Source organism: Motacilla alba, chromosome 1 (assembly GCF_015832195.1).
Source record: "Motacilla alba alba isolate MOTALB_02 chromosome 1, Motacilla_alba_V1.0_pri, whole genome shotgun sequence".
NCBI lineage: Eukaryota > Metazoa > Chordata > Aves > Passeriformes > Motacillidae > Motacilla > Motacilla alba.
Window position 1 is genome coordinate 3,098,250 of NC_052016.1, and position 17,214 is coordinate 3,115,463.

The window sequence follows — 17,214 nt, forward strand, 5'->3', positions numbered from 1 at the left end:
ATTTTCAAATTTTAAGGGCCAAGTCTGTTTGTGCTGTGAGCAACGTGAGCTTAGTAAAGCTGACCCTGTGCCAGAGGTGAAACTGGACTAGGTTTTAGAAAAACATGTTTCATGTGTTAAGATTGAATACAGTAATGTCTGATCCTCATAACACTTAAAATGGATAATAATACTTTATTTCCATAATTTATTAGATAGGACTAAATACACTATTACATAGTTATAAAGAGTAAAAATGCTGAGGAGTTTTCAAAAGAGAAAAAATTTTATTCTTGATAGTTATAAAGAGTAAAAATGCTGTTGAAAGGAAGTTTTTTTGTCTGTGTTAACCAGTATGCTAAACTGGAAATGCAGTACTCCATGTATGGAACCGGGATCCTGAAAAACTGCACTGAAAACTAAAAATAACAGTATGGGTAATTTACTGTGGCTCACCATCTGTCATTTCTTTTTTACTTTTGAGGGGTAACAGGAGGTCCAGCAACAAGCCTATTAGAAGTAGATATTTTCAGAGAATTTTCCTGGAAAAGAACAACAACCATGAAAAAACACCCTAGTGAGAAAACATTAATTGTTGCCTGAAGTTATTACACATGCTTGTTTCCCTGGAGATTTTATATGTGAGTATAGCCTGGGAAAAGACTGGCCATTTGGAATAGAATATTTCCAAATTGTTTGGTTCTCTGTGCCCTGAAGAAGTACAACCAATGGAGGAAATGGTCCTGGGCTTCACAGCATACTGATCAGCCTGGTGATAATGACATTAATAATTTATCAGAGAATCACAGAATAAGCTGAGTTGGAAGGGACCTACAAGGATCTTCAAGTCCAACTCAATGCCCTGCACAGCGCCATCCACAAGAGTCACAAAAGTCAAAGTCAAAGCAGTAAATATTTGCACCATCAAATGTTCATGATCAAATTCGTGGGCAAAATTGCCAATGAACTCTCTCTCCTGTTTGGCTTCATGCATGAAACCCTCACTGAGCCACACATGGAAATGCCATTCCTGAGGGCTTTAGGTCACGACTCCCTTTGTGTGCAGCCTCCAAGGAAAACATTACTTCGTTCTGAAGGGATTTTTCCCCTTTTTCAGCTTGAGAATGTTGAGTTTAACTCCGAGTTTGGAGCCTGCTGGCTCCGGCCTGTGCGCTCTGAGGGCGCGTCCAGGCCCTGAGGCACCTGCATGGCCAGGGCACAGCAGGACCCACATCTCCAAATCCCCATTAAAACCCTGGAATGGTACTGAAATGTGGGGGTGGAAATACACACACAGGCACCTCTGCCAGGTCTGGGGTGAGGGAAGAGGGAGGGAAGAAGGAGGAAAAGGGTGAGACGCCGCTGCCAAGGTGCTGCCGCCATTTCCCACAGCAACAGGGATGGAGGCCGGTGATGGCGGCTGGTGAGGGGACAGCGCACACTGCAGTGGGAGTGGGGAGAGATTCCCAGGGAGGACATGGGACGAGGTGGGATCCTTCATCTATGGGTGCCAGGGGGACAGGAGAACAGGGAGGGGTGAGGGGAGGACATGGGGCCGGGTGTGGGATTGTGTGTCCAGGTGGGACATTGAGGGGTGCCAAGACATGGGGCTGGATGTGGGGTTGTGGGACATTGAGGGGACTGCCAGGACATGGGGCTGGTTTGGGGTTGTGGGACATTGAGGGGACTGCAAAGATATGGGGCTGGGTGTGGGGTTGTGGGACATGGAGGGGACTGCCAGGACATGGGGCTGGATGTGGGGTTGTGTGTCCAGTGGGGACATTGAGGGGGTGCCAGGACATGGAGCTGGATGTGGGGTTTTGGGACACTGAGGGGACTGCAAAGATATGGGGCTGGGTGTGGGGTTTTGGGACACTGAGGGAGCTGCCAGGACATGGGGCTGGTTTGGGGTTGTGTGTCCAGTGGGGACATTGAGGGGGTGCCAGGACATGGAGCTGGATGTGGGGTTTTGGGACACTGAGGGGACTGCAAAGATATGGGGCTGGGTGTGGGGCTGTGGAACATTGAGGAGGTTCCAGAACATGGGGCTGGGTTTGGGGTTGTGGGACACTGAGGGAGCTGCCAGGACATAAGGCTGGATGTGGGATTTTGGGACACTGAGGGGATTTCCAGGAATGGAGCTTGGTGTGGGGTTGTGGGACATTGAGGGGACTGCCAGGACATGGGGCTGGTTTGGGGTTGTGTGCCCAGGTGGACACTGACAGGGTGCCAGGACATTTTCATCTTTGACACGGGAATTTTGCCCTAATTATTTTTATTCCTGTACTTTTTCAACATAAATTCTCCTGGAGTTTGTCCATTCCAGCCCCTGCCGCTTTAATTCTATTGCAGTATCTTTCATTTCATATCTCTGTTTCTTCTGCTTCACCTTTGGTTTTCCTGTCTTTTCCTTTTCTATTTTATTTACTTCTCAACAGCTGCTCTGGATGAGCAGATTCAGGCCACTCTTCTCATCAAAACAAATTAGATGAGAAGTTCACATGAGTTTCACTAGTTTTAGGTTTCATTTTAGGTAATTTGCATTAAAGACCATTTGCCTAGAAAGTGTTGGCAGTGCCAAATCAAATTTTAACACAAATACAGATCTGCGAGTCAACCTGGGCTTTGCCTAATGCTCAAAATATGATTTCTCATCTCTTGTGGGTTATTGCACTACCTCAGATTTAGCAGGACTGTGGCATTCCCCAGTATTCCATAAGGAAAAACTGTTCATGCAAAGGAATTAAGAGTAATGAAACTGTTGTGATTCAACCTAAAATGTTCTGTGCAATTCTGAATTACGTTTTTTAATTTTCTTTGGGAGCTGTGTGATTCCCCTCTCCCATTTAAGAAATCTAATTTAAAATGTGAAATGCCAGCACAAAGCAAAAAAGCCAACAAAGGAGTTAGAAGGTTCTAAGAAAATAGTTTCATATTTTGTTAGTGAAGGGGACGTGTTAAAACCCATGTGAACTAAAACACCATTTTAACCCCCCTCAAGTTTCCTTTCCAGTTGCCATGCTCCTTTTAGACCCCCAAAATATACAACTTATCCTTCTACTGGGTAAGATACTTTGTTTATAAATTAATTTTAAGGGAGCAAAGATGAATTTCTCTTTGGCCCTGTTGTTGCTATGAGATGAATGTGACATTGCCACTCTCAAAACTCCCTATTAGCAAATATTTTCCTACTTTTCTATTTTTTCCTTGTTTATGCAAGAAATAAAAGTTGAATTATCACTTTGGGTCCCAACATTTGACCTCTTTTGTGTTTTAATCTCACTTTCAATTATGTTTAGAACTGAATTCCTTTTCACGATTGTGGCTCAAGGCAAAGCTTGCCTCTCCTCACCTGAAGTGGATTGGAACATAATAAGAAAATTGAATGGGCATTAAGCCATATCCCAAGAAATTGTTATTACCTGAACTAAAGTGTTTAAATAATTCTGCCAGGAGAATAAACTGATCTGTTCTTGAACTTCCCAGCGGCCTCTGCTAGGAAAAAAAAAAAAAAAAAGAAAAGAAAAAAATGGGGGAAAAAGGGGAAAAAACCCCAAAAACATAGCAGTTATTCAGAAAGACCTAGAAAATTACTTAGAATGATTTATTTTATGCTAAATATATGCTTTTTACAAGCATATTAAAATAGTTTTAGGTTCTTCTCTGTCCTCTGCTAGAGTGTTCATCTGGCAGCTAAGGTGGTTTTTGTGCTGTTTTTAAGGGATTCGTTAATTTTGTGATCTGATTTGCTGTCTAATTCTTGAAAAAATGTGATTAATGATAACTTTATGACATGAAATAATATGAAATCCCAGGTAGGGTGGTGACCTCTTGGAGAAGACACAAGTGAACATTCTCCCAGTGATGATTCCAAGAGCTTTTTCAGTGACTGACCCTGAAAGAGTCAGAGGAGGCAAGCCTTTAGAAACACCAGGAACTGAAGAGAGGGAAACACAGAAAAAGGACAAGACAAGAAAGGAAAGAAAGAAATATGGGCAGTGTCTCTATGCCCCAGGTGATAAAAAAGGTAAGTTTGTTTTCTGGTGGTAGGAGATATTTCTGGTAGTATGAGACTCTCTTAAGAAATATCATTGCTGCCTTTCTTTGGCTTTTTTTTGATAATTAGCAAGACAAGGACAACAGTTTTCCAGTGAACGGAGGACTGGTATGATAAATATAATATAATAATATATATTCCATGGTTATATTTTATATGTATTGTATATTAATGTTATATTTATACTGTATATGTAATCTATAGTCTATAATCTATAATCTAATAAATATGTATTATATTATACTGTGTATAATATTATATATTATATAAAAATATAAAATAATTTTGTAATAAAAATTGTATATATAATATAATTTTATATATAAATTTATTTTAATATATAAAATATATAATATATTGTATATTATATATTATATAATATATAATATATAATATATAATATATAATATATAATATATAATATATATAATATATTATATGTTATATGTTATATATTTTATAGTATATATTATATATTTTATAGTATATATTTTATAGTATATAGTATATAGTACATAGTATATAGTATATAGTATACATTAGATGATATTAGATTTTAGATTTTAGATATTATGTATTAAATGTTAATTTGTATATGTATATGTTATATTAAATACATTTATACATACACATATATACATACACATATATATATTTATAAATATATAAATATATGTATTATTTTATATATATATATTTATTATATACTTATATATAATTTATATAGATATAAAATATGTAAAATACATTATATTTCAAACACCAGTAAGGGGAGGGAAGAGAAAGAGATTCCCTGCTGTATTATCCCAAAATACTCAGTGATCCAAAGGGAGAATCACCTGGGATGTGGGAGCCCCTGGCCATCCTCATTCCTCAGGCCCAAGGACCTGAAAATGGCTCTGCCACATTTTGGTGTCTGACCATGCATCACCTGGCGAGTCTGAAAAAGCCTTTCTTGAGGAAAATGGGTAAAAAGAATGCCCAAAAGGGTCAGTTTTGCCCAGAAAACGGCCATTTTGTGGCCAGCTGGGTCACGGTGTATCCCGTGAAATGAATTTGTGCCTCAATGGAATGGGCATGGAGAAGGAAGATGTAAATGTACATGGACTTTATGCCACTGCTAACAGTGAAGAATCTCTCCATGTCTGCATCTTTTCCCATCTAGACCCATCTTTTCTTAAATCCTTAATTCCTACCAGGCCACATCACAAAAATGAGTGGAAAACCAGCAGCCATTTTCCCGCTGAGCTTCAAAATTTCAACTTGATTTATCAAAGCCACAAGATGGAAATCAGCCAAAAAAAAACCCCAGAAGAACCAGTGATTGTCTCTGTTATAATCTCTGTTATTATATGCTGCAGTCAAGAAGTTATACTGGCATGAAAGTAGCAGACCAGAAAAAATAATATCATTTTTTAAATCTAGTTAGCAAAAAATCATTATTGACCTCTACCTGTGGTGGATAATTAATTGTATATATTTTTATATCGTCTATTATTATTATTATTATTATTATTATTATTATTATTATTATTATTATTATTATTATTATTATGGGGTTTTTTATTGTCCATGACTACTGGAAATGAAATACATTTTACAGTACTTCTGATGGCTTTTGCAGAAAGGTATTTGCCCTTTTTTTCCATCTTCTCAGTCCTTTCTGGCAAAATAAAATAGTGAGATGATTTAATTTTGCAAATACTTGTGTGACAATATTTGTGATCTTACTGTAGTGTTTCTGCAGTGGAATTGTACTGCAGAAAATATTGGATTCAACAGAAACTCTTGGAAAGATCTGTCCTTTTATTCTGGTGTTTTTTTAAGTAAGGACCTTGCCTGTTTTACCCATAAAATATGACGTGATCTATAAATTATAATAAACTTTTTAGCAAAATACTGCCTGAAATGCCATGAGAGCTGCAGTGAAACTGAATATATGCCTGAAAAAGGGGAACACGCTCAGATTTACAGTCTTTAATATTTTTAAATTCTAATCCTGCTTCAGGAAAAGCAAATGAGAGTGATTCAGCCAGAATCCTGGCCATAAGGAGAGGCAAATGGCAGCAACACGCTGAGAAGTAGCCCATTAATATATTTTTAATTGCTGTTTAGAAACCACATAGACAACTGCACACCTGTTCTATGCAATGAGCATTTAAGTTTTATTTTAAAATGTAATTTAATTCAAAGCTGACTGGAAAGCTGTAGAAAACTGCTTAGAAATCCCAGCTGCAGGGATTTCAACCATGTGCTGTGGGGAGTCCTTGCAGACCTGTAAATTCCTCTGTTGTTTTTTGTTGTTTGTTTGTTTTTGTTTTTTATCATGCACCTAGTCAAGGTGCAGATTCTGATGTGTTGAATTGGGTTCATTAGATTGTGGCTACATTAGTGAAGGGCATGATTTACAGGAAGAAAACTGATTTCCACTGATTGAAAATTGATTTCCAATGATTTATTTCCATTTTTTTTTCCATTGGCTGCTAGCTGTGGTCCACTGCAGCCACAGAAAGACACAGAGATATCAAATATTGAATGCATTTATCTGTGAATCATTTGAATCACAAAATCCTAGAATGGTTTGGGTTGGAAGGGACCTTAAAGATCATCTTGTTCCACCCCCTGCCATGGGCAGGGAACCTTCCCCTAGACCAGGCTGCTCATTGAACATCAGAGTTTTGGGGCATTTTGTGAAGAATACCACAATTCTGTAGTTGGATGAGCAGTTGGGGAGTAGCGGTTAATGAGTAGTAGGAGTTCATGCGAGCAGAAAAAGCACACAGTGATTGATTTGTCTCCAATAATTTCTCTCAATGCCATTTCACTCTGATCCCAATGCAGGAGGGAAGAAATGGCCAGCTGCAAACACCTCCATTCTGAACAACTCCTTTTCCCCCCTGCAGAGCGGGGTGGGTTACCAGGACAAAAACGCCACTGCCCAGCGAATATCCTCAGCCAGGATCCACAAAATCAAAGAGCTGAAGAACGAAATATTCGAGTTGCAAAGGAAAATCGAGACCTCGAGCTTCGAGAACCTGGCTTTGAAGGAGCTGAAGCGGCGGCACGCCAGGGCCATCGACAGGTACAGCAACGCGGAGAGCCACCTGCAGGAGCTGCTGGCAGGGCATCGGAACGAGATGAGAGACCTCAGGAACCTCCTGAAAATGTCCCAGGAGGCCGAGAAAAACACAGCCAGGGAGCTGAAAAAAGTCGAAGCGGAGCTGAGGAGAACGAAAGGCGATCTGAAGGCTTTGGCTGTGCTGTCAGAAGACAAAGCTCTGGCAGAGAAGGAGGAACTTAATCACAGGTTGTCAGTCCTTAATGAAACATTGGAAGCAAAGGATGAGAGGATACAGGTGATGCCTGCAAATTATTGTATTTGTGGAATGTAGGGTCACAGAATATCCTAAATTGGGAGGGAATCACAAGCATCATCGAGCAGGAGAGGTTTCAGTGCAGGAATAGTGGAAAAGTTTTAGCTGCTTCTTCTCAGAGGAATGATTCTGATATAATCCTGTAACACTGGATGCTGTTTAATCCAGTGCTCCTGAGTGTAAGGAAGTCCAAGAGGATATAATTTATCTCCTTTTAGTATCTCATGTTCCTTTACTCTCACTGACCCCAGAACAAAAAAGATAGGAACACAATTTTTACTACAAAACTGGAAGAGTAAAATTTCCATGGTCCTCCAGGAATTATTTTTTAATTAATTAATTTAATTATTAATTAATAATTAAATAATTAAATTAATTAATTAATTAATTAATTCTATTTCCTATGGGGTCTGTTATGCACAGAATTTAACAAAGAGACAGGAAATCTTAAGAGAAACTGTAAATATGAACAGCTGAATCCAGACTGTCTTTTAAAGTCTTTCTGTTTCTAGGAGTGAGGAGCTATATAATCACACAGGGTTGGGTGTCCACCTGATACTTTTAGGAACTGGAATTTCAGTGCCTAGCCCTGGGTTCTGAAGATAAAGAGCCCAATAAATCACCAAAATTTCATTTACTCTAAGCCTCCTTATTCTGCCACAGTTCATGGGCCTCTGTGAATAGAAAGCCTAAACGTTTCTCAAAGATAGTTATATTAATTAATCCATCAGAAAGGTAAGGCACAGCCCCATTTTTTATGATTGAATGCCAAAACCTTTCCTTTTGTTCAGTGGAAATAGGTTCAAAACAATTTTTTCTCTTTCTTTGAAATTAATTTTTCAGATACTTCAGTATATTTTCATGTATTGTTTACAATATAATTTATAATATTATTTATATTACTATAATTAGAAGACAAGAACTGTTATTATATATACTTATGAGCCTAAATTTCCTTATTATATTTTAAATCTGTCAAGAACTGAAGTTTTCCAACTGTCACACTGAGAATGGTAAAATCTGTCCCTTTTTTAAGAGTCTGGAAATGCAGCTGAAGCTGAACAGCAACACCTTTAGTCGTCAGCTGGCAAGTGAGAGCAAAAAACTCCTGGAAGCTACAATGACCACAAAGAACTTGCTAATGGAAATTAACATTGTTCACCAAAAAATTAAGGTATTCCAGATTTTATCCAGGTTTCTGTCTCTACAGGAAAATTCAAGTATTTAATGTTACCTATTCCTTTTTTTTAAATTTTGCTTCTTTGCCTTTTCCTTATTTTGCTTTTATTTTTTCTTCCTTTTAAAAAAATTTTCTTCTTTTACAGTATTTACTAATAGAATTTGGTTTCCTGCTTGAGTCTATAATCTACTAAAAAAGCCAGAAATGTCAAATTCTGACATTATTGGGGGGTCTGTTTGTTAGCAACAGGTCAGTAATGAATTGAAACAGAGATGAATGCCTCAGAAATTTAACCAAAATCCACAATTTGGCCAATATGTTACCATTTTGCCAGATTGGGGTCAGATATATTCATCTACTCACTTTAAATGAGCTCCCTCACAGAAACAAGTCAAAGTGAGCCAAATATCACAACCTGCAACACTAGAGTTTAACAAAAAGCCCCATGGAAATGTTTCAACAATTTGTTTAAATTCCAGTTTCATTTTTTAGACAAATTATTTTGGGATAAATAGGTCCAGTTCAGCGCTTTTTGTAATGCTTGTAAATCAAACATACAGGAAAAATAAATGGATTTCAAGCCAAAACTGCCAGGAATGGGAAGCCACATGAGCTGCAATGAAGAAAACCTTTACACATTCCAAAAAACCTGGAACCCCTTGTGGCTTTTTCATAACTGTGTTTGTAACACAGTTAAAATACATTTATTTCTATATTTCTGTGCCAGGGTGATCCCATTGGGGAGCTTTCTCTTCCTAAATGGAATCAAATATCCGTGGAAGATGTTGTTTAGGGGAGTTGTCCCAGACATTGTGAAGGGCAGGACAGGCAGTTCCTCAGGGTTCATGGAGGCTGGGATTCTGCACAGGGGTGTTGTTTATCCCTCCTCCCTGTGCAGCAGGTGCAGAAGTTTCCTCCTGGTACTTGGCAGGGCTTTTTTCCCTGTCAAAGTCTGATCTCATCCTGGACATGCAAATCTGGGAGATGGGAACAATTATAATCTCAGGAACACTAATATAAAACTGTCCCAAAATGCAAATTATTCCAAATTATTCTCACCATAACTCTTCTCTGAAACAATTCCGTTTCATCTCTTTTCCCCACAGTTTTCTGTGTGCCCAGGTCTCTGAAGTTTCCATTTAGATCCACGAAATCTTCTATTGATTTACCACAAAGAAGACCAGACATGATTGTCAACCTCATTTCTGTGCCAGAACAGAGTTTATCCTTACAAATTCATAGTTTTATGCACCCATCTTCTTTCAGGCCATTCCACTTCCAGGATGACTTGTAATTTTCCCCAAAATAAAGAAGCTCCTCTTTTTTTCCCACTGAAAGCTGGAGTGGTGAGAGTGTAACTGAGATCTGTCTTCTGTGTTTAAGGAAGGTTTCATTAAGGAAAGAGGAATCTTACTAAATAAATATCAAAATGTGCCTCTGGTTTTCATGTCACCACCAGAGCAACAGGTTATGAACCAACTGAGCATATGGCAAGGGCACTGAATAAATGAATTTTTTTTAAATCAACAAAAAAGAGGCAGTAAAAGCAGAAAATACTTTTTCTAGAAAAATGTAAATGACAAAGACCACATGGGTCTGGCAAAAGGTGAAATCCCTGATGGGTTTCACCCAGCATGGGAAAATTAAGCAGGTAAAAAGTAATTTTTAATGCATATTAGAAACTTAAGAGCTACACCACATAACTACCATTTTTTTTATTTTACTCACATATGGCCTTGTATTCAATAGAAATTGAATATTGCTGTTCAATTATGGTACTTGAACCACTGTTATTAATTAATGTCTTCTTTCTTTTAATCAAGATAAGGGATCTTAGTTGGAGAGAGAAATCATATTTTGTAATGAAAAAAATTAATAGTGTTTGTTTCTTCTTAGGAAAAGGATCGGCAACTTTACGTACAGAATATTTATGCAAATCGGATGCCAAAAGCCCTGAGGGACAGAAGTGATTGGGTTCCTAATGACCAAAGTATGTCTGTAATCATCTTCTTCTCTTGTTTAGCTAGGTTACACTTCCACTGTTCTAGAACTGGGAGGTTTATTCCAAATTAAATGGCAAAGTAGTGCCTTTGTGGGGGCTGAAAAGGTGAAAAGGTTCAGGAAGTTTAAAGGTTTGAATGATAGAAAAGAACAACATAAACTAAGTTCTACCAAGGAAGAAAGAGCTCTTTAGTAAAGAATATTCCTTTCACATGGATGCTCACAGATATTGGGGAGAAATATCTGTTCCATGCAGTTTTGGCAACCCAACATTCCAAGGGCAGCTGCCTGGAGTGGGATTCAGCTGATTACAACCAACCAACAGTGTTTGAGATGCCCCAGTTTGCCTCCCCTACACCCAGAATTTGGGGTGGAATGAACTAAACATGGACTTCCCTGGCTGAGGCACCTCTTGAAAACACTGATCAGGTATTGCTGCTCCTAAAGTGAAGCAGCAATCAGGACTTCCTCCATGTGGGTACCAAAGAGCCCTCAGCAAACCTGTCTGCTGGAAATGCTCTCCCCAGAATTCCTCAAATCACGGCAGCAATACAAAACCTTATCACACTCAGTTGCTTATTTCTTTCCTCTTCATTACCTTTGCAAACCCATTAACTCTGCCCAAACCACCAGTGAACGACAGGGAAAATACTGGTGATTCAAGGTGTAAAATTAAGAAAAACACAAATTCCTGGTTCTCATCCCAAGTCAGACACATTTTTTATAAAACTCTGAATTCCTGTTTTAATTACACCACATAACTACCTTTTTTTTTTTTATTTTACTCACATATGGCCTTGTATTCAATAGAAATTGAATATTGCTATTCAATTATGGTACTCGAACCACTGTTATTAATTAATTTCTTCTTTCCTTTAATCAAGATAAGGGATCTTAGCTGGAGAGAGAAATCATATTTTGCAATGAAAAACTTCCAAGAAAAGTTGCCCAATCCTCTGGAATTTTTAGAAAAACGTTTCATTCTCTGCCAGTTAATGGATTTGGAAACCCAGAGCTGGAATTGCTGACAATTTGTTTTCCTTTTCACTACTGACTTGAATTTTCCTTTTTAGCAGATTTCCGAAGAGTTGCCTCTTCAGGTCATTCTTTTCTAGTTGACGTTCACAAAAGTTTTTTTTAGCCAGCAGGAAATGCGGAGCTGGGATTTTTAGCTGGGCTGGAAGGAGGTATCTGGAGAGCCCTGTGCTCGTACCTGGGATGGATTTTTTTGGATGGAGCCATGGATTGCCCAGCTCCGGCCGCTCCCCTGGGGGGGCAGCGCCCCCTAGGCCCGGTCCCGGGGATCGCCCCGCTGCTCCCCGCTGGGAAAGCTCCCGGAGCTCCCGGGATCCCAATTCCACCCGCGGCTCCAGAGTCACTCCAGGCTGGTCACCAGCGTCCCTTTCTCCCCCCTGCTGCCAGCACCCGGAGGGCACCATTTTGTGTCTTTTATCCTTTGGTTTCTGAGCTCAAAACCGAGAATAAGGCTGAATGTGGATGTGGTAAGATCCAGTCTTTGCTACTCTGGTGGTAGCTGTGGGGTTTCACCCCTGGATTGGGGTGACCCCAAAAGATGGAAAAGTCCCTCCTCCAACCCGTGCCTTCGAAGAAAGACTCAGTAGTCTTCTGTTGTCTGTTCTCACGGTTGTTTATTGTTGTTTATCTAAAAGATTCTTCTCCTGAGCTGCTGTGGCCCGTTCAGCAGGTCAGACAAAGGCACTCTGCCCTCCCAGGGGCTGGTGCCATCTTTTATATCACACATTACGTGTTACATGTTTATACCTTTTCCCCAATGCCTACTATCTATATTGAATGGTGACTTTCTACTCTAGACCAATCTGTGAGTGCCAGCATCACCAAAGACATGGAGGCTAGGCAGGAGAAAGAAAGAGGACAGGGCACACCCAAATCCCTCCATCTTAGAACTTCTGACCCCCTGTACAAAACTTGGACCCCTGCGTACAAGGCTTAAAACCCCCCTGTACAGCACTCAAAAACCCTTCCTTTAACTTCGTGACTACTTCTACTACAATATCTAAACTTTTGTGACTTCTTATTCTTCCTGCAAAGTTGGTAAACTGTTCCATGGGTCAGATTCAAAGCCACAGGGGTCTCTGGCTGCATGCCAGGGTCTCAGATGCTTTTGACCCGGGTCTGGAACATGTGAGAATGTCTGTGGGACATTCTGAGTTCCGACAGGTAGCAACTTTCTCAGCTGCTATGCTCGTGTCAAAATTATTACAATAATCAAGGAGCAATATACTCATCTTCTCCATCTCATATCCATATTTCTCTGAACATCTCATTCAGTCACTCCCTTGGAATCTCTTCCAAAGAGCACTGATATTTCAAACAGTGTGGAGCATTTCCCATGAGCTGGGTTCCATAAAGATCCAAGTTTAGGAACCTGAATTCTGAGTCTTCATAGCAGATTCCATAAAGATCCAAGTTTAGGAACCTGAATTCTGAGGCTTCATAGCAGATTCTATAAAGATCCAAATTTAGGAACCTGAATTCTGGGGCTTCATAGCAGACCTCTCAAATTTACACTAGAATGGGACCAAGAATTAAGCCCATGTGGGCTCTGGGGCGTAGACACACTTGGCTGACTTTACATGTTCTAACTGAAAATATACTTAGTAGAATATTTTACATATATGTATTTACATATATACTTTTGTTTAGGATGCACTGATGTACAGATAAAAAGGGTCACAAGTCCAGGTTTGGGTCCAGTTTCAGCATTTATAGATTCAGCAGAACAAATTATTTCTTTTTTGAAAGGCATTAAGATACGCATTAAAAAAAGAGAGAAGTTAAAATTATTGGTCACATACCAGTATTGTCAGTTGTCAGAGATATGTTTTATTTATATCAATAACCTAATTCAGAAATAACTGTATTGCTAATGTTTGTCCTATTCAACAGGTCTGAGAGTAGACAGATCAGTACAAGTAGATAAAGAGAGTTTTAGAGAACTGCTGCTGTCTCAGCACCAGGAAACAGAAAAAAATCCAATCCAGCTAAAAAAGGTGGGAAAGATCTGGATCCAAATCCAATCCCCTGTTGAAACTCTCAGCTAAGGTGTATTTTATTCCCTAAGTTGCAGTAATATGCCTGGATAGCCTGATCCATCATCTAGATGTGGATATTGCATGAGTGTGATTACAGTACAGAAATAATGCTGTGATGCAAAATAGAATGTAACAGCAGTAGAAATTTTACTAATCTTTTTGTAAGTAGTGCACTGATTGTGTTCTTTTAAAAGTCACGAAACAAGCATTCCCTCATTATTTTTACCTTTAATTGCCAATTGTAGGAAAACAGAGAAGATAAGGGCAGAGAAGGTAAAGCAAAGGAAGTGTGCTCAGATGCCCGGGATAAAAAAGAAAAGCAAGCAGCCAAGAAAGTGCCAGAAACTTCAAACAGGACACACAGAGGTAGCTTTAATGTTTCTCTCAGAAATTCACCTGATCTTTGCAAATTACCTGGTAATTTATGTGGTTCTGTCAGCCCTTTACTGGCACCTGGCTGACAGGAGCCAGTTCCAAATGATGAAGGAGGCGTCGCTGAAAACACAGAATCATCTGGGTTGGAAAATGCAGCTGCTGGTGGTGCTGCACTGACAGCAGAGCTGCTCTGCAGGATGGGGCATCTCCACCCTGCTGTTCTCCAAAGCTCAGGGTGGTAAAAATCCAGTGTTCTGTCTGTAACAGGATAATTAACAGTGTTAATCCACACTAATCTCAAAGCTGGAATCTTCATCACTCATACGAACCTATTTCCATTGCTGGAAAAGGAAAAGGACTGTGAGCAGTTCCTCATTAATGATTCCTGGAAAAGGATTTTATGGAAATCTCAGCCACTGTGTTCTCATGGAAAAGTTATATGGAAGGGACTCATCTGTAATTATCTTTATTCTGAATAAATTCTATAGAACAGAGGAGAGAAAAAGCCACTGCAGTTCCCTCATTCATGTTTTTCTTTCGAGAAACATTCCTGTTATTTCCTTTAAGGCTTTTAGGCAAAGAAAAGCTCTGAGTGCCACCATTCTAAACATGTCCTGAGTGGCAGGAGACCTCCAGGTCACACATTTGCCCAGGTGGAACAGGTGATCACATCCCTGTAACCTGGCATGTGTTAACTCCTGAGGTTTGTACTCTGCCTTTTCAGCCTGCAGCCCTTCCAGAGCCCCCCAGGCAACCAAGGTCAGCGCTTGTCTTTAAAATGCCCTTTTAAAACTGACAGAAAACACAGGTCTTACAATGCTCCCTCTGAAAAATCTGTGGAATCCGAGTTTCTCTCGCTGATAGCAGACTCTTATTGAAGCCTTACTTGGCTTTTTTTGTTCCTGCAACTTCTTATTTCCCCTTTAAGCTTGGATTATGTCTCATTTTGGGGGTTCTCTGTGAGTGTTTGCAGAGTACAGGACCCACTACAAGTTGTCCCCTGCCCGGTAAATGGCATTTCTGCACACACATTCCTTTTCCTGCTGAAAAGTGGAGCCCCCTCATTCCCAGGTGAGAGAATTGCTGTAAATTCTGCTCCACACAAGCACCTCTGTTGTGAATGAAGGGAAAGGAAATCCTGCATATCTCTTAAGTTCCTCTTAAAAGCCAGAATGTGACAATTAAGAATTCAGATCTCACCTGGTTTCTCTGTTGCATTGTACATTATTTTTCTGGCACTGTATTTAGCCATTCATGTACATAATGGCAGCTAAATCCATTTAACTAAATTCAACATCATGAAAAAAAGTAAAAATAAAGATATGAACCTGGATTCATTAGCAGAATGATGTTGTTTAAATCTTGCCCCATGCTGTTGTATTTATTAGAGATGGTATTTGAAATACCATCAAGAGTAAGAACTGAAGCAGTGAAATAAGGATGTGGTACTTGCTCTTTTTAAAGCTTCATAACTCCTCACGTTCTTAAACCCTACAATATTTCAGGGGGCAAACTGCTGATAGAAGAATGCAAATTTTCAGAATTTATTAAAGAAATGGAAAAAGAGACCGAGGTTCTTAAACAGGAGCTGAAAACTCTGATGAAATCTGAACAAAGTCCTCAAAGAGTAAAAGAGACCAACCAAGAGGAAGAGGCGGTGGAAGAAGCTGAAAAAGAAGAGAAAAAACCCTCTGAGCAGCAAAAGAAGAAAGCCAGGAGTGAAGGTCCAAGTCCAAGCAAAGACCCCGCGAAGCTGAAAAAAAAATACATCTTCTCGGGGGCTGTTGAGAATTTGCACCAGGGGCTCCACACTTCGGGTGCCAAATGCAAAGCAGGATTTGGAAAAGGCTGCCTGAGCAGCCAGAGACAGGCAGGGCAGAGCTGCAGTGACACTGCTGCGCCCAGGGGGAAGATCTCCTTTGGGGCTTACGAACCTTCTTTTGGGCAAACCCCCCTGGGCTGGCAGGACAGCGCCTCTGGAGTGGAAGAAACACCTGATGAAGGAGCTCTCTGGGGAGGAATGTTTGCAAGGAGACAACTCCTGGAGTTCCAGCAGCACAAGGGTGAAGGCAGACAAGTGAGGGGGGCAAGGCAAATCCCAAACTCCATGCCAGGATCCAATTCTCCTCGTTAAAACCAGCTCCTGATTACTCCACAATTATTGCTGATAGTTAAGTACATCAGCTTGCCTTTAGAAAGTTTAAACATTCACGTTGTTACAAACCAAATGTTTTACTTTTATTAAATCCTACAAGCACTGGCAATTGCTTTCCCTTTTTTCAAAACAATCCAGTCAGTTGTCACAAAAACCACATTCTGTGCTTGGTGTGTATCCACAAAAATGTGTTGGATTAAGAATTCCTTGTCGTCTTTACCTGTTACCAGGCAAAAGTTAGTCCTGGTTTAGGAACTTCCAGGTTTTTGCATTCCCAAGGAGCTGGAATTTGGGAGCTGGGTGCTGACATGAACACCCAGCTTTCATAAGGTTCACTGCTGGGTGAGGACCAACAATGCAATGAAAGAAAACACTTTTTTAGTTCCTTCACTCCCCAAACAGCTTTCAGAATTCACAGATAATAAAAATAATTTGCTCCTACATTGTTTTCATGAGCATTAGAAACCTCTAAAGCCTCATTCTTCCCCACTGTTGGAACTTATCAAAGCAGTGTGCCTGCTAACTTCCCCAGCTGACATCCAGAGATGAATGTGCAAGAGGAAAGCATTGTTTTGGAGAAGTCAGGCATAGCCAGTCCCCAGAAAGCCTCTAAAAATCCTTGTCTAAGGTTATGTAAGCAAGGGGAGGAGGATTGTGGTTTGTGCCTCACACTAATTTATTAAATACTTGCTAAATTCATGTGAAGTTTGGAAAAATTAGGGGCATTCTGTTAATTTATGAAGGCAGTAAAGTTTAAAAAATGTCCAAAATTACACTATAAAAGCTTTTAAAGATGACAAAGACATTCAGAGCTGAACCTGTTGCAGCAACATTTCAAATATTTAAAAAAATTCATTTGTTGAGTTGATTCAAACAGTATTTCCTCAGGCACAAACACAGGGGCTGTTGTTTTAGCTTGGATTTTGGTGAGTTTGGGGTTTATTTAGTCATTTGGGGTTTGTTTGTTTGGGGTTTTTTTTGGGTTGTTTAGCAAAACTGCAGTTAACATTAAAAAAAGA

General features: G+C 39.7%; 1 protein-coding gene across 1 annotated transcript; it reads left to right on the forward strand.

The window, feature by feature from the left end:
- The first annotated feature begins 3,843 nt into the window (after positions 1-3,843).
- LCA5L (lebercilin LCA5 like) lies at positions 3,844-16,174 on the forward strand. The gene is made up of 7 exons (XM_038129013.1): positions 3,844-4,006; positions 6,878-7,392; positions 8,447-8,584; positions 10,487-10,580; positions 13,520-13,623; positions 13,911-14,031; positions 15,546-16,174. Exons 1-7 carry the CDS (start codon positions 3,844-3,846, stop codon positions 16,172-16,174), a joined length of 1,764 nt encoding a protein of 587 aa, XP_037984941.1.
- Positions 16,175-17,214: the final 1,040 nt, after the last annotated feature.

Bases quoted from the DNA above. Each gene is read 5' to 3' on its own strand.
- LCA5L (XM_038129013.1), top strand. From the start codon at position 3,844: ATGATTCCAAGAGCTTTTTCAGTGACTGACCCTGAAAGAGTCAGAGGA. The intron at 7,393-8,446 runs GTGATGCCTGCA...CCCTTTTTTAAG, and splicing joins CAAAGGATGAGAGGATACAG to AGTCTGGAAATGCAGCTGAA. The intron at 14,032-15,545 runs GTAGCTTTAATG...ACAATATTTCAG, and splicing joins TTCAAACAGGACACACAGAG to GGGGCAAACTGCTGATAGAA.